This window comes from Mustelus asterias, unplaced genomic scaffold, assembly GCF_964213995.1.
Source record: "Mustelus asterias unplaced genomic scaffold, sMusAst1.hap1.1 HAP1_SCAFFOLD_3145, whole genome shotgun sequence".
Taxonomy (NCBI): Eukaryota; Metazoa; Chordata; class Chondrichthyes; order Carcharhiniformes; family Triakidae; genus Mustelus; species Mustelus asterias.
In genome coordinates this window covers 20457-37500 of record NW_027593090.1, presented here as the reverse complement: position 1 = coordinate 37500, position 17044 = coordinate 20457, and the positions used below count along the sequence as shown (strand labels likewise).

At 50.9% G+C, this 17044-nt stretch overlaps 1 protein-coding gene across 1 annotated transcript; it reads left to right on the top strand.

Annotated features, from left to right (window-relative positions):
- The first annotated feature begins 6303 nt into the window (after positions 1-6303).
- LOC144490316 (coiled-coil domain-containing protein 102A-like) lies at positions 6304-11959 on the top strand. The gene is made up of 3 exons (XM_078208082.1): positions 6304-6852; positions 10161-10341; positions 11849-11959. The coding sequence occupies exons 1-3, from the start codon at positions 6313-6315 to the stop codon at positions 11878-11880; spliced, it is 753 nt and encodes a 250-aa protein (XP_078064208.1). The 5' UTR covers positions 6304-6312; the 3' UTR covers positions 11881-11959.
- The last annotated feature ends 5085 nt before the right edge of the window (positions 11960-17044 follow it).

The window sequence follows — 17044 nt, the reverse complement described above, 5'->3', positions numbered from 1 at the left end:
TCTGTCTCGCTCTCTCTCTCACGCTCTCTCATGCTCTCGCTCGCTCTCTCACGCTCTCGCTCTCTCTCGCTCTCTCTCTCGCTTTCTCTCTCGCTCTCTCTCACGCTTTCTCTCTCGCTCTCTCTCACGCTCTCTCTCTCTCGCTCTCTCTTGCTCTCTCTCGCTCTCTCTTGCTCTCTCTCGCTCTCTCTTGCTCTCTCTCGCTCTCTCTTGCTCTCTCTCGCTCTCTCACGCTCTCTCTCGCTCTCTCTCTCTCTCTCTCTCGCTCTCTCTCGCTCTCTCTTGCTCTCTCTTGCTCTCTCTCGCTCTCTCTCGCTCTCTCTCGCTCTCTCTCGCTCTCGCTCTCTCTCGCTCTCTCTCTCACACACTCTCGCTCTCTCTCTCACGCTCTCTCTCTCGCTCTCTCTCTCGCTCTCTCTCTCTGCACTCCCAAAGTTACCACAGTGATTAGAATCCAATACTCCTCTCCCAGCTGTCCAGGGAAGTTTTCTAATTTGTGAAAGATGCAGGAGTCTCCACACGGGCGAGTTACTCCCCCACCCCGCACCCCCCTCCCCTCCCACCCCCCTCCCCTCCCACCCCCCTCCCCTCCCACCCCCCTCCCACCCCCCTCCCCTCCCACCCCCCTCCCCTCCCCCACCCCCCCCAAATTAATTGGATCTGGAGTCGGGTTATTGCCTGCGCTGGAAGGGTGTGCGCGGTTAATGGGGAGAAGGAGATGGGGGTGGGGTGGGGAATGGCACCAGAGGTCATTGCTCTTTGGGTCAGCCCTTTGTTGGCATGATGGGCCGAAGGGTCACCTCGCATGGAGCGGCGCGATAGTGGGGTGGGCGGGGGGGGGGGGTGACCAGACCATCGGCACATGGTAAGATCCCACAACCTGTGATGCGCCAATGAACCCACTGTTCGCCCAAGCTTTCTTTAGACCCCCCCCTCGCCCACGGTGTGGGAGGTTATGGGTCAACAATCTCTCACCCTCCCTCCTGCTCTGGGACACTGCGGAGAACTCCTAATCCCCCACGCCCACCACACACTTTCAAAGTTTATTTAATGAGTCACATGTACATTAACACTGCAATGAAGTTACTGTGAAATTCCCCTAGTCACTCCGGCTCCTGTTAGGGTTACACTGAGGGAGAATTTAGCACGGCCCAGTGCAACCTAACCAGCACGTCTTTCGGACTGTGGGAGGAAACCGGAGCACCCGGAGGAAACCCACGCAGACACGGGGAGAACGTGCAGACTCTGCACAGACAGTGACCCAAGGCCGGGATTCGAACCCGGGTCCCTGGCGCTGTGAGGCAGCAGTGCTAACCCCGCTGTGCTTTCCCTTTCGACGTGAGAGAGAGAGGGGAGTGGGGGAAGGATGTTAGAAACACAATGAGCCAGCTGACCTGAATAGCGAGTTGGCAGAGGAACTCAGGTAACCCCCGGCCCGCGATGCCTCCATCTCCAATTCCCACTCCGACAGGACGATCCTGGTGTATCTCTCCCTCTCTCCCTCTCTCTTGTGTGTGTGTGATCGAAGGTTGCCCTGCAAGCCCCCTCCCCCTCCCCGGCGCACACACACACACTTCTCCTCAGACTTTGACCCAATTTTGATGGATTGGGTGGAGGAGAGGTCAGTGATTGAATCAGTGGAGCCCGTCACCAGAGGCAGGTCTAAAGTCCAGGGAAAATAAACCTTGCAACAGCTCGCTCTGGGATTAGAGGATTAAGAAAACATTAGTCATAAAAACTTAGAAGCAGGAGGAGGCCATTCGGCCCTTCGAGCCTGTTCATTTTGATCACGGCTGATAATCGAATTCAATATCCTGATTCCCACCACCCCCCCACCCCACCCCCGAATCAGGATACATTCTGCAATCTCTCCTATCCTTCTCTATGTTTTGTCTGTATAGAGCGCAAGAAACAATACTTTTCACTGTATCCCAATACATGTGACAATAATAAATCAATTCAAAATCAAAAAGTAGGTCGAATGGGATGAAGGAGTACAATATAAAGGGAAAGACTCTTAGTACTGTAGAGGATCAGAAGGACCTTGGGGTCCGGGTCCATAGGACTCTGAAATCGGCCCCGCAGGTGGAGGAGGTGGTTAAGAAGGCGTATGGTGTGCTGGCCTTTATCAATCGAGGGATTGAGTTTAGGAGTCCGGGGATAATGATGCAGCTATATAAGACCCTCGTCAGACCCCACTTGGAGTACTGTGCTCAGTTCTGGTCGCCTCATTACAGGAAGGATGTGGAAAAGATTGAAAGGGCGCAGAGGAGATTTACAAGGATGTTGCCTGGATTGAGTGGCATGCCTTATGAGGATAGGCTGAGGGAGCTCGGTCTTTTCTCCTTGGAGAGACGAAGGATGAGAGGAGAGGTGTATAAGATGTTGAGAGGCATAGATCGGGTGGACTCTCAGAGGCTTTTTCCCAGGGTGGAAATGTCTGCTACGAGAGGACACAGGTTTAAGGTGCTGGGGGGTAGGTACAGGGGAGATGTTAGGGGGAAGTTTTTCACACAGAGGGTGGTGGGCGAGTGGAATCGGCTGCCGTCAGTGGTGGTGGAGGCGAACTCAATAGGGTCTTTTAAGAGACTCCTGGATGAGTACATGGAGCGTAATAGGATGGAGGGTTATAGGTAGGTCTAGAAGGTAGGGATGTGTTCGGCACAACTTGTGGGGCCGAAGGGCCTGTTTGTGCTGTAGTTTTTCTATGTTCTATGGTACACCTGTAAAAGTTGGCGAGAGTCGTAGTGGACATGCCAAATTTCCTTAGTCTTCTGAGAAAGTAGAGGCGTTGGTGGGTTTGTTTCATAGAATCATAGAAACCCTACAGTACAGAAAGAGGCCATTCGGCCCATCGAGTCTGCACCGACAACAATCCCACCCAGGCCCTACCCCCATATCTACCCACTGATCCCTGCAACCTATGCATCTCAGGACACTAAGGGCAATTTTTAGCATAGCCACTCAACCTAACCCGCACATCTTTGGACTGTGGGAGGAAACCGGAGCACCCGGAGGAAACCCACGCAGACACGAGGAGAATGTGCAAACTCCACACAGACAGTGACCCGAGCCGGGAATCGAACCCGGGACCCTGGAGCTGTGAAGCAGCAGTGCTAACCACTGTGCTACCGTGCCGCCCAACTCTCGTGTCAGCTTGGAGGGACCAGGACAGGTTGTTGGTGACCTGGACACCTCGGTACTTGAAGCACTCGACCATTTCTACTTTGTCCCGTTGATGTGGACAGGGGTATGATCTCCTTTACGCTTCCTGAAGTTGATGACTATCTCCTTCTTCGTTTTTCTGACATCGAGGGAGAGGTTATTGATTTTCTGTCATTCCACCTCTGGCATTAACAGCTCTGCCTCCCCCCCGCTCCACACCAACCCCCGCCCCCTCCCCGGACCCACCCCACCTCTTCTCTCCCTCCCCCATCCCCACCCACCACCGTCCCCACTCAGAAAGCAGCCCCAGAGTCAGCACGGGTTAGGAATGTCTCCATCAGAATGTAGCTGCGACTTCGCCACAACCTCAGCTCACCACCTGCTGCCCTGAGGCCACGCAGAGGGCGCGGTGACTGCTCGTGTTTCAGGAACAAGAAAGGCAAATATCAGAACGAACGCAAAACTCGTCAAACCTGAAGACTGACATCAGCCAGGAAGGCAGGGAGAGGAAAACACCATCTGAGAAGGTAAACGGACGATTCTCCCTGCGACTTAATTGTCATGATTGTTTGACGGTGGGACGAGGTAAAGTAAAGCTCCCTCTACACTGTCCCCATCAAACACTCCCAGGACAGGTACAGCACAGGGTTAGATACAGAGTAAAGCTCCCTGTACACTGTCCCCATCAAACACTCCCAGGACAGGTACAGCACGGGGTTAGATACAGAGTAAAGCTCCCTGTACACTGTCCCCCATCAAACACTCCCAGGACAGGTACAGCACGGGGTTAGATACAGAGTAAAGCTCCCTCTACACTGTCCCCCATCAAACACTCCCAGGACAGGTACAGCACGGGGTTAGATACAGAGTAAAGCTCCCTCTACACTGTCCCCCATCAAACACTCCCAGGACAGGTACAGCACGGGGTTAGATACAGAGTAAAGCTCCCTCTACACTGTCCCCCATCAAACACTCCCAGGACAGGTACAGCACGGGGTTAGATACAGAGTAAAGCTCCCTCTACACTGTCCCCATCAAACACTCCCAGGACAGGTACAGCACGGGGTAAGATACAGAGTAAAGCTCCCTCTACACTGTCCCCATCAAACACTCCCAGGATAGGTACAGCACGGGGTTAGATACAGAGTAAAGCTCCCTCTACACTGTCCCCATCAAACACTCCCAGGACAGGTACAGCACAGGGTTAGATACAGAGTAAAGCTCCCTCTACACTGTCCCCATCAAACACTCCCAGGACAGGTACAGCACAGGGTTAGATACAGAGTAAAGCTCCCTCTACACTGTCCCCCATCAAACACTCCCAGGACAGGTACAGCACAGGGTTAGATACAGAGTAAAGCTCCCTCTACACTGTCCCCCATCAAACACACCCAGGACAGGGACAGCACGGGGTTAGATACAGAGTAAAGCTCCCTCTACACTGTCCCCCATCAAACACTCCCAGGACAGGTACAGCACAGGGTTAGATACAGAGTAAAGCTCCCTCTACACTGTCCCCATCAAACACTCCCAGGACAGGTACAGCACGGGGTTAGATACAGAGTAAAGCTCCCTCTACACTGTCCCCCATCAAACACTCCCAGGACAGGTACAGCACGGGGTTAGATACAGAGTAAAGCTCCCTCTACACTGTCCCCCATCAAACACTCCCAGGACAGGTACAGCACGGGGTTAGATACAGAGTAAAGCTCCCTCTACACTGTCCCCATCAAACACTCCCAGGACAGGTACAGCACGGGGTTAGATACAGAGTAAAGCTCCCTCTACACTGTCCCCATCAAACACTCCCAGGACAGGTACAGCACGGGGTTAGATACAGAGTAAAGCTCCGTCGACACTGTCCCCCATCAAACACTCCCAGGACAGGTACAGCACGGGGTTAGATACAGAGTAAAGCTCCCTCTACACTGTCCCCATCAAACACTCCCAGGACAGGTACAGCACGGGGTTAGATACAGAGTAAAGCTCCCTCTACACTGTCCCCATCAAACACTCCCAGGGCAGGTACAGCACGGGGTTAGATACAGAGTAAAGCTCCCTCTACACTGTCCCCATCAAACACTCCCAGGACAGGTACAGCACGGGGTTAGATACAGAGTAAAGCTCCCTCTACATTGTCCCCATCAAACACTCCCAGGACAGGTACAGCACGGGGTTAGATACAGAGTAAAGCTCCCTCTACACTGTCCCCCATCAAACACTCCCAGGACAGGTACAGCACGGGATTAGATACAGAGTAAAGCTCCCTCTGCACTGTCCCCATCAAACATTCCCAGCACAGGGACAGCACGGTTTTAGATACAGAGTAAAGCTCCCTCTACACTGTCAGGACAGGTACAGCACGGGATTAGATACAGAGTAAAGCTCCCTCTACACTGTCCCCATCAAACATTCCCAGGACAGGTACAGCAGGGGGTTAGATACAGAGTAAAGCTCCCTCTACACTGACCCCCCATCAAACACTCCCAGGACAGGTACAGCACGGGGTTAGATACAGAGTAAAGCTCCCTCTGCACTGTCCCCATCAAACACTCCCAGGACAGGTACAGCACGGGGTTAGATACAGAGTAAAGCTCCCTCTACACTATCCCCCATCAAACACTCCCAGGGCAGGTACAGCACGGGGTTAGATACAGAGTAAAGCTCCCTCTACTCTGTCCCCCATCAAACACTCCCAGGACAGGGACAGCACGGGGTTAGATATAGAGTAACGCTCCCTCTACACTGTCCCCCATCAAACACTCCCAGGACAGGGACAGCACGGGGTTAGATACAGAGTAAAGCTCCCTCGACACTGTCCCCATCAAACACTCCCAGGACAGGTACAGCACGGGGTTAGATACAGAGTAAAGCTCCGTCTACACTGTCCCCATCAAACACTCCCAGGACAGGTACAGCACGGGGTTAGATACAGAGTAAAGCTCCCTCTACACTGTCCCCATTGATATGATTATAGATCTTCATTGTTCCGCCTAGCTGGTGTCGAATGAGGGAGTAGGTTTGAGGCCTACCTTGCTCCCATTGGTAATTAAATAGGGAGGAAAGGGGGTTTGGTGACTATTTGCTCCTGAGACTGATGGCTGTCTTTTCCATTCCCCCTGATGCCGGCAGTTGGAGGGTCAAGGAATGAGGCGAAGCGAGGCAACCGTTACCAAGGCGACGCCAAGCTGTAGGCCCCAGGCCTCACCAAGCAGTAGGCCCCAGTTGGCCTCGGAGGCCCCGCCCGGGCCTGTCGGGCAGCGGCCCGGCAGGCCGGCAACGGCAGCCCCCCAGGCCGGGGGGGACGGGGTCTGCTGGGAGCCCGCCCACGAACAGTGCCGGCGGGAGCTGCAGGAGGCCCGCTCCCTGGCTGCCAACCTGGAGAAGACAGTGCGCTGGTGGTCCGAGTGCAGCGCCCGCTGGAAGGACAAGTGGGCCAAGGCCAACCTGGAGAAGGTGAGGTGCCGGCGAGAGTGCCAATTGCTCCGTCAGAAGGTGAAGGGCCTGCAGCGGGAGGTGGTGCAGCTGAGGGCCGTGCTGGAGGAGAAGGGGGAGGCAGGGACGAAAGGGGTCATTCCCGAGATGCACTGCCCGGAATGGGGGCGGCCTGTGTCGAGTGACCCTGACCAGGGCCGAGGTGAACCGTTGGGCACGAGGGCCTGGGGTAAGCGTTGCCCCGACGACCAGGTAAGCCCATTGCATAACAAAGCCTTGCGACGGTGGAGTGAATGGTGTTGTCTTTCTACCTTGTCTATGGAAGGATGTGGAAGCGCTGGAAAGAGTTCAGAGATTTACCAGGATGCTGCCTGGTTTGGGGGGTAGGTCTTATGAGGAAAGGTTGAGGGAGCTAGGGCTGTTCTCTCTGGAGCGGAGGAGGCTGAGGGGAGACTTAATAGAGGTTTATAAAATGATGAAGGGGATAGATAGAGTGAACGTTCAAAGACTATTTCCTCGGGTGGATGGAGCTATTACAAGGGGGCATAACTATAGGGTTCATGGTGGGAGATACAGGAAGGATATCAGAGGTAGGTTCTTTACGCAGAGAGTGGTGGGGGTGTGGAATGGACTGCCTGCAGTGATAGTGGAGTCAGACACTTTAGGAACATTTAAGCGGTTATTGGATAGGCACATGGAGCACACCAGGATGATAGGGAGTGGGATAGCTTGATCTTGGTTTCAGATAAAGCTCGGCACAACATCGTGGGCCGAAGGGCCTGTTCTGTGCTGTACTGTTCTATGTTCTATGTCTATGTCCCTCATTATTTTATAGACTACTACAAGATCACCCCTCAGCCTCCTACGCGCCAAGAAAAAAGTCCCAGTCTATCCAGCCTCTCCTTATAACTCAAACCATCAAGTCCCAGTAGCATCCTAGTAAGTCTTTTCTGCACTCTTTCTAGTTTAATAATATCCCTTCTATAATAGGGTGACCAGAACTGTAAACAGTATTCCAAGTGTGGCCTCACCAATGTCTTGTACAACTTCAACAAGACGTCCCAACTCCTGTATCCAATGTTCTGACCGATGAAACCAAGCATGCCGAATGCCTTCTTCACCACTCTGTCCAACTAGGTGACACAGCGCCGGGGTTCCGGGTTCAGTTCCCGCTTGGGTAACTTCTGTCTGCACATTCTCCCCGTGTCTGCGTGGGTTTCCTCTGGGTGCTCTGGTTTTCCCCTACAGTCTGAAAGACGTGCTGGTTAGATGCATTGGCCGTGCTAAATTCTCCCTCAGTGTAACCCAAACAGGCGCCGGAGTGTGGCGACTAGGGGATTTTCACAGTAACTTCATTGCAGTGTTAATGTAAGCCTATGTGTGACACAAATAAATAAACTTTAAACCTGTGACTCCATTTTCAAGGAGCTATGAACATGTACCCCGAGATCTCTTTGTTCTAAAACGCTCCCCAACGCCCGACCATTAACTGAGTTGGTCCGGCCCTGGTTCGATCTGCCAAAATGCATCATCAGGGTGAGAGGGAGGGAGGGAGCGATGAGGGAGAGCAAGTGCGACATTGAGGGGGAGAGAGTGAGAGAGGAGGAGGGAGCGGAGTAAGAAATGCGGGAGGAAGTGAGTCAGTGAGCAGGTGTCGGGGGGTGGCGAGGAGACTGATCGAGAGAGAGAGAGTGGATGAGAAAGAGAGATATAACATCATAACACAGGAACTAGGAGTAGAATTGGGCCAATTCAACCCTTTGAGGCTGCTCCGCCGTTCAATCAGATCATGGCTGGTCTCTCCCTGGTCTCAAATCCACCTCCCCACCTGTTCCCCATATCCCTTTAACCAGTTTTTTATTAGAAATATATCCATCTCCTTCTTGAAACCATTCAATGATTCAGTCTCCACCGTGCTCTGGGGCAGCGAGTTCCACAAATTCACCACCCTCTGCGAGAAGTATAGAACATAGAAACAGAAAAACTACAGCACAAACAGGCCCTTCGGCCCCACAAGTTGTGCCGAACACATCCCTACCTTCTAGACCTACCTATAACCCTCCATCCTATTAAGTCCCATGTACTCATCCAGGAGTCTCTTAAAAGACCCGATTGAGTTCGCCTCCACCACCACTGAGTAGTTCCTCCTCATCTCAGTTTTAAATCTACCGCCTCCCAACCTCGACCTCTGACCTCTGGTTCTCGATTGCCCCACAAGGGGAAACACTCGGCCTACGTTTACTTTAACAATCGCTTTTAAAATTTTATATAGCTCGATCAGATCCCCTCTCATCCTTCTAAACTCCAGTGAGTACAAGCTCAAACTATTTAATACAAAGAAGAACAAAGAACAATACAGCACAGGAACCAGGCCCTTCGGCCCTCCAAGCCTGCGCCGATCACGTTGTCCTACCTTGACCAACTGCTTATATCCCTCTATTCCCCGTCTGTTTATGTGCCTATCCAGATAAATCTTAAATGTCGCGATCGTAACTGCCTCAACCACCTCACTTGGCAGTGCCCCCCACCACCCTCTGTGTGGGGCATAGAGTATAAAAGTTGGGGTCTGATGTTGCGGTTGTATAGAACGTTGGTTCGGCCACATTTGGAATACTGCGTCCAGTTCTGGTCGCCACACTACCAGAAGGACGTGGAGGCTTTAGAGAGAGTGCAGAGGAGGTTTACCAGGATGTTGCCTGGTATGGAGGGGCTTAGTTATGAGGAGAGATTGGGTAAACTGGGGTTGTTCTCCCTGGAAAGACGGAGGATGAGGGGTGACCTAATAGTGGTGTATAAAATTATGAAAGGCATAGATAGGGTGAACGGTGGGAAGCTTTTTCCCAGGTCGGTGGTGAGGTTCACGATAGGTTCAAGGTGAGGGGGGGGGGGGGGGGGGGAAGGTTTAACACGGATATCAGAAGGGCGTATTTTACACAGAGGGTGGTGGGGGCCTGGAATGCGCTGCCGGGCAAGGTGGTGGAGGCGGACACACTGGGAACGTTTAAGACTTATCTGGATAGCCACATGAACGGAGTGGGAATGGAGGGATACAAAAGAATGGTCTAGTTTGGACCAGGGAGCGGCGTGGGCTTGGAGGGCCGAAGGGCCTGTTCCTGTGCTGTACTGTTCTTTGTTCTTTGTGTAAAAAACCTCCCCCGCACATCTCCATTGAACCTTTCCCCCCTCACCTTGAACTTGTGCCCCCTTGTAACTGTCATTTCCACCCTGGGAAAAAGCTTCCAACTGTTCGCCCTATCTATACCCCTCATAATTTTATAAACTTCTATCAGGATTTTGTAAACTTCTATCAGGGATAGAAGGGATGAGGAGATCTCCTTATACGTCAACACTTTCATCCCCGGAACCTCCAAGAGGTGAAAGGTCACTGTCTGACCCTACCGCCCCATCCCAAACCTAACACGCTTCCCACCACTGCCACTGCATTCCGCCCCATTCCCTGCTGGCTCTGACTTTATCCATGTTTGTGGCTCCTGCGGGTTGAGGTGGCTCATGGAATCATTTTCACAGCTGGCAAAAAACGTTTTTGTTTGCACCCAAAGGGGGCGCCATCATCCAATGAGGACCGGGCGTGCCTGGCAGCCCAGGAAGAGGACCCCGGGGACTTCCTTGTGGCCTGCCTGAACAGCAAGTGTGTTCTGCAGAGCCAGGGAGGGCCAGTGGTTGGCCAGGGACCGACCAGACACAGAACCAGCCAGCAGCGGGAATCAGCCAGAGTGACGCGTGAGTGAAACTATTATGGTCAAACAGTACCCAACCCAAATCAGAGCGAGTAGTCCAGAGACTTTGAGGGGGGGGGGAGGGGAGAGAAACTGGAGTGGGGCTGGTGGGGGGTTATGAGTTCAAATCCCACCATTGGCAGCTGGTGGAATATAAATTCAATTTAAATAAAAACTGGAATATTTGGCACTAATCCCAGTAATGATGACCATGAGAACTATCATTGACTGTCGTTAAAAAACCCATCTAGTTCACTAATGTCCTCTTTAAATAAAATATGGAATATACGGCACTAATCCCAGTAATGATGACCCTGACAACTATCATTTATTGTAATTAAAAACCCATTTGGTTCACTAATGTCCCCTTTAAAGAAAATCTGGAATATATGGCACTAATCCCAGTAATGATGACCATGACAGTTATCATCAATTGTCATTAAAACCCATCTGGTTCACAAGTATCCCCTTTAAATAAAAATCTGGAATTTATGGCACTAATCCCAGTAATGATGACCATGAGAACTATCATCGATGTCGTTTTTAAAAAAACCATCTGGTTCATTAATGTCCCATCCCTTTAGAGAAATCTCTTCACCCAGAGGGTGGTGAATGTGTGGATTTCACTACCACAGAAAGTAGTTGAGGCCAAAACATTGTATGTTTTCAAGAACAAATTCGATATAGCTCTTGGAGCTAAAGGGGGGTCAAGGGATATCATGTTGCAGCTTTATAAAACCTTAGTTAGGCCGCACTTGGAATATAGTGTTCAATTCTGATCGCCACACCACCAGAAGGATGTGGAGGCTTTGGAGAGGGTACAGAAAAGATTTACCAGGATGTTGCCTGGTATGGAGGGCATTAGCTATGAGGAGCGGCTGGAGGAACTCGGTTTGTTCTCACTGGAATGATAGAGTTTGAGAGGTGACCAGATAGCAGTCAAGATTATGAGGGGCATGGACAGAGTGGATAGTCAGAAGCTTTTCCCCAGGGTGGAAAAATCAATTACCCGGGGGCACAGGTTTAAGGTGCGAGGGGCAAGGTTTAAAGGAGATGTACGAGGCAGATTTTTTACACAGAGAGTGGTGGGTGCCTGGAACTTCCCACCGGGGGAGGTAGTGGAAGCGGATACGGTAGTGACTTTTAAGGGACATCTGGACAAATACATGAATAGGATGGGAATAGAGGGATACGGTCTCCGGAAGGGCAGGGGGTTTTAGTTCAGACGGGCAACATGGTCGGTGCAGGCTTGGAGGGCCAAAGGGCCTGTTCCTGTCCTTTAATTTTCTTTGCTCTTTGATATGTGGGGGAGGGGAAGGGTGGGGATCAGGATATTAAATTCGATGATCGTCCATGATCAAAATGAAATGCGGAGCAGGCTCGAAGGGCCGAATGGCCTCCTCCTGTTTCTGGTTACTATGTTCCTGTGTTTCTATTCACACGTACGCACACGCGGTTAACTAGTGCTCGTGTCACGTCTCACGCAATTTGTCCCGTCATTGTTTCCTCAGGGACGGGCTCCTCATTCCCAGACAGCGCGTGATCCCAACACACAGCACAGAACAGCCTAGAGCCGCTGGTTTGGAAAAGGATGGAGGTCAGCCTGATGTCAGGCCGGTGGGCGTAAGTGGAGACTGATTTCAATTTGCGGCAATCCAGTGTGGAATGGGAGGAAGAGGAGGAGGTATTCGAACCCTACAACCAGGGTCAGGAGTGGGGACACCCTCCTCTGGGGGAGAGAATCCCACAGACTGACCACCCTCTGAGAGAATAAATTCGCTCCTTAACTACGTCTTCAATGGGAGGGAGGGAGAGAGAGAGAGAAACCCACTTTATGAGGTTTACCAGGCTGATTCCGGGGATGGCGGGACTGATGTATGAGGAGAGATTGACTGGGTTAGGATTGTTTCTGCTGGTGTTCAGATGAATGGGGGGGGTGGAATCTCATAGAGACTTATAAAATTCTAACAGGACTGGACAGGGTAGATGCAGGGAGGATGTTCCCGATGGTGGGGGGAGTCCAGAACCAGGGCTCACAGTCTGAGGATTCGGGGGAGACCATTTAGGATGGATTTTTCACCCAAAGAGTGGTGAGTGTGGAATTCATTACCACAGGAAGTAGTTGATGCCAAAACATTGAATGTATTCAAGAGGCGGCTGGATACAGCACTTGGGGCGAATGGGGTCAAAGGTTATGGGGAGAAAGCAGGATTAGGCTACTGAGTTGGACGATCAGCCATGATCGTAATGAATGCGGAGCAGGCTCGAAGGGCCGAATGGCCTCCTCCTGCTCCTATCTTCTATGTTTCTATGACTACGATGATACTGTGGACAGTTCTGGTCACCCTATTATAGAAAGGATATTATTAAACTAGAAAGAGTGCAGAAAGGATTTACTAGGATGTTACTGGAACTTGATAGCTTGAGTTATAAGGAGATGCTGGATAGACTGGGACTTTTTTCCCTGGAGCGTAGGAGGCTGAGGGGTGATCTTATAGAGGTCTATAAAATAATGAGGGGCACAGATCAGCTCGATAGTCAATATCTTTTCCCAAAGGTAGGGGAGTCTAAAACTAGAGGGCATAGGTTTAAGGTGAGAGGGGAGAGATACAAAAGGGTCCAGAGGGGCAATTTTTTCACACAGAGGGTGGTGAGTGTCTGGAACAAGCTGCCAGAGGGAGTAGTAGAGGCGGGTACAATTTTGTCTTTTAAAAAGCATTTAGATAGTTACATGGGTAAGATGGGGATAGAGGGATATGGGCCAAATGCAGACAATTGGGACTAACTTAGTGGTTAAAACTGGGCGGCATGGACAAGTTGGGCCGAAGGGCCTGTTTCCCTGCTGTAAACCTCTCTGACAATAATCTCTCCCTCAGTGTCAGTAAAATGAAGGAGATTGTCATCAACTTCAGGAAGCATAGTGGAGAACATGCCCTTGTTCACATCAATGGGGATGAAGTAGAAATGGTCGAGGACTTCAGGTTTCTAGGTGTCCAGATCACCAGCAACCAGCAGGGTAGGTTCAGTTCTTAGTTGTTTCCTGTGTTATTTGAAGAAAGGGGGAATTATGAGTGTGAGGCCAGTTTGTTGTTCTCGGTGTCGGATGTGGGAGGTCCTGGAGTCTCCCAGCCTCCCGGACGTCCATATCTGCGCCAGGTGCGTCGAGCTGCAGCTCCTAAGGGACCGCGTTGGGGAACTGGAACTGCAGCTCGATGACCTTCGTCTGGTCAGGGAGAATGAGGAGGTGATAGAGAGGAGTTACAGGCAGGTGGTCACACCGGGGCCACGGGAGGCAGACAAGTGGGTCACGGTTAGGAAGGGGAAGGTCAGGTACTAGAGAGTACCCCAGTGGCTGTGCCCCTTAACAATAGAACATAGAACAGTACAGCACAGAACAGGCCCTTCGGCCCACGATGTTGTGCCGAGCTTTGTCTGAAACCCAGATCAAGCTATTTCCTCCCTATCATCCCGAAGTACTCCATGTGCCTATCCAATAGCTTCTTAAATGTTCCTAAAGTTTCTGACTCCACTATCACTGCAGTACTATAAGTACTCCTGTTTGAGTACAGTTGAGGGGGAGACAGCCTACCTGGGGGAAGCAACAGTGGGCGTGCCTCCGGCGCAGAGTCCGGCCCGGCAGCTCAGAAGGGTAGGGAAAGGAGGAGGAAGGCAGTAGTGATAGGGGACTCTATAGTGAGGGGGTCGGACAGGCGATTCTGTGGACGCAGACAAGAAACTCGGATGGGTGTTTGCCTCCCTGGTGCCAGGATCCGGGATGTTTCTGATCGCGTCCAAGATATCCTGAAGTGGGAGGGAGAAGAGCCAGAGGTCGTGGTACATCTTGGTACCAATGACATAGGTAGGAAAAGGGAAGAGGTCCTGAAAGGAGAATATCGGGAGTTGGGAAGGGAGTTGAGAAGAAGGACCACAAAGGTAGTAATCTCGGGATTGCTGCCTGTGCCACGCGACAGTGGGAGTAGGAATGGAATGGGGTGGAGGATAAATGCGTGGCTGAGGGATTGGAGCAGGGGGCAGGGATTCAGGTTCCTGGATCATTGGGACCACTTTTGGGGCAGGTGTGACCTGTACAAAAAGGACGGGTTGCACTTGAATCCCAGGGGGACCAATATCCTGGCGGGGAGGTTTGCTAAGGCTACTGGGGAGAGTTTAAACTAGAATGGTTGGGGGGTGGGAATCAAATGGAAGTGACTGGGAGAGAGCAGGTTAGCTCACAAATAGAGAAAGCTTGTCGACAGTGTGAGAGGGAGGATAGGCAGGTGACGGAGAAGGGGAGCGCTCAGACCGAAGGGTTGAGATGTGTGTATTTTAACACAAGGAGTGTAGTGAACAAAATGGATTAGCTTAGAGCGTGGATCACTACTTGGAAGTGTGATGTGGTGGTCATTACAGAGACTTGGGGACAGGGACAGGACTGGGTACTTCAAGTGCCGGGTTTCAGATGTTTCAGGAGGGACAGGGAGGGAGGCAAAAGAGGTGGGAGAGTGGCACTGTTGATCAGGGATAGTGTCACAGCTGTAGAAAAGATGGACGCCACAGAGGGATTGTCTACGGAATCTCTGTGGGTGGAGGTTAGGAACAGGAAGGGGTCAATAACTTTACTGGGTGTTTTCTATCGGCTGCCCAATAGTAGCAGGGATGTGGAGGAGCAGATTGGGAAACAGATCCTGGAAAGGTGTAATAATAACAGAGTTGTCGTGATGCGAGATTTTAATTTCCCAAATATCGATTGGAATACCCCTAGGGTAAGGGGTTTAGATGGGGAGGAGTTTGTTAGGTGTGTTCAGGAGGGCTTCCTGACACAGTATGGGGATAAGCCGTCAAGAGGAGAGGCTGTACTTGATTTGGTATTGGGAAATGAACCTGGGCAGGTGTCAGATCTCTCAGTGGGAGAGCATTTTGGGGATAGTGATCATAACTCTATCTCCTTTACATTCGCATTGGAGAGAGATAGGATCAGTCAAGTTAGAAAAGTGTTTAATTGGAGTAAGGGCAATTATGAGGCTATCAGGCAGGAAATTGGAGGCTTAAATTGGAAAGAGGTTTTCTCAGGGAAATGTACGGAAGAAATGTGGCAAAGTTTCAGGGAATATTTGTCTGGAGTTCTGCAAAGCAACGTTCCAATGAGACAGGGAAGTTATGGTAGGTTACAGGAACCGTGGAGTATAAAGGTTGCAATGAATCTAGTCAAGAAGAAAAGAAAAGCTTGCAAAAGGTTCAGGGAGCTAGGTAATGTTAGAGATCTAGAAGCGTAGACGGCTAATAGGAAGGATCTTGAGAAGGAAATTAGGAGAGCCAGAAGGGGTCATGAGAAGGCCTTGGCAGGCAGGATTAAGGAAAACCCCAAGGCATTCTACAAGTATGTGAAGAGCAAGAGGATAAGACGTGAAAGAATAGGACCTATCAAGTGTGACGGTGGGAAAGTTTGTATGGAACCGGAAGAAATAGCAGAGGTACTTAATGGGTACTTTACTTCAGTATTCACTATGGAAAAGGATCTTGGTGGTTGCAGTGCAGACTTGCAGCGGACTGAAAAGCTGGAGCATGTAGATATTAAGAAAGAGGATGTGTTGGACCTTTTGAAAAGCATCAAGTTAGATAAATCGCCGGGACCGGATGGGATTTACCCCAGGCTACTGTGGGAGGCAAGGGAGGAGATTGCTGAGCCTCTGGCGATGATCTTTGCATCATCAATGGAGACGGGAGAGGTTCCGGAGGATTGGAGGATTGCAGATGTTGTTCCTTTATTCAAGAAAGGGAGTAGAGATAGCCCTGGAAATTATAGACCAGTGAGTCTAACCTCAGTGGTTGGTAAGTTGATGGAGAAGATCCTGAGAGGCAGGATTAATGAACATTTGGAGAGGTATAATATGATTAAGAATAGTCAGCATGGCTTTGTCAAAGGCAGATCATGCTTTACGAGCCTGATTGAATTTTTTGAGAATGTGACTAAACACATTGATGAAGGAAGAGCAGTAGATGTAGTATATATGGACTTCAGCAAGGCATTTGATAAGGTGCCCCATGCAAGGCTTATTGAGAAAGTGAGGGGGCATGGGATCCAAGGGGACATTGCTTTGTGGATCCAGAACTGGCTTGCCCACAGAAGGCAGAGTGGTTATAGATGGGTCATATTCTGAATGGAGGTCGGTCACCAGTGGAGTGCCCCAGGGATCTGTTCTGGGACCCTTACTCTTTGTGATTTTTATAAATGACCTGGATGAGGAAGTGGAGGGATGGGTTGGTAAGTTTGCTGATGACACAAAGGTTGGAGGTGTTGTGGATAGTCTGGAGGGATGTCAGAAGTTGCAGTGAGACATTGATGGGATGCAAGACTGGGCGGAGAAGTGGCAGATGGAGTTTAACCCAGATAAGTGTGAGGTGGTTCATTTTGACAGGTCAAATAGGATGGCAGAATATAATATTAATGGTAGGACTCTTGGCAGTGTGGAAGATCAGAAGGACCTTGGGGTCCGAGTTCATAGGACGCTCAAAGCAGCTGTGCAGGTTGAGGCTGTGGTTAAGAAGGCGTATGGTGTACTGGCCTTCATCAATCGAGGAATTGAGTTTAGGAGTCGTGAGATAATGTTGCAGCTATATAAGACCCTGGTCAGACCACACTTGGAGTACTGTGCTCAGTTCTGGTCGCCTCATTACAGAAGGATGTGGAAGCCATAGAAAGGGTGCAG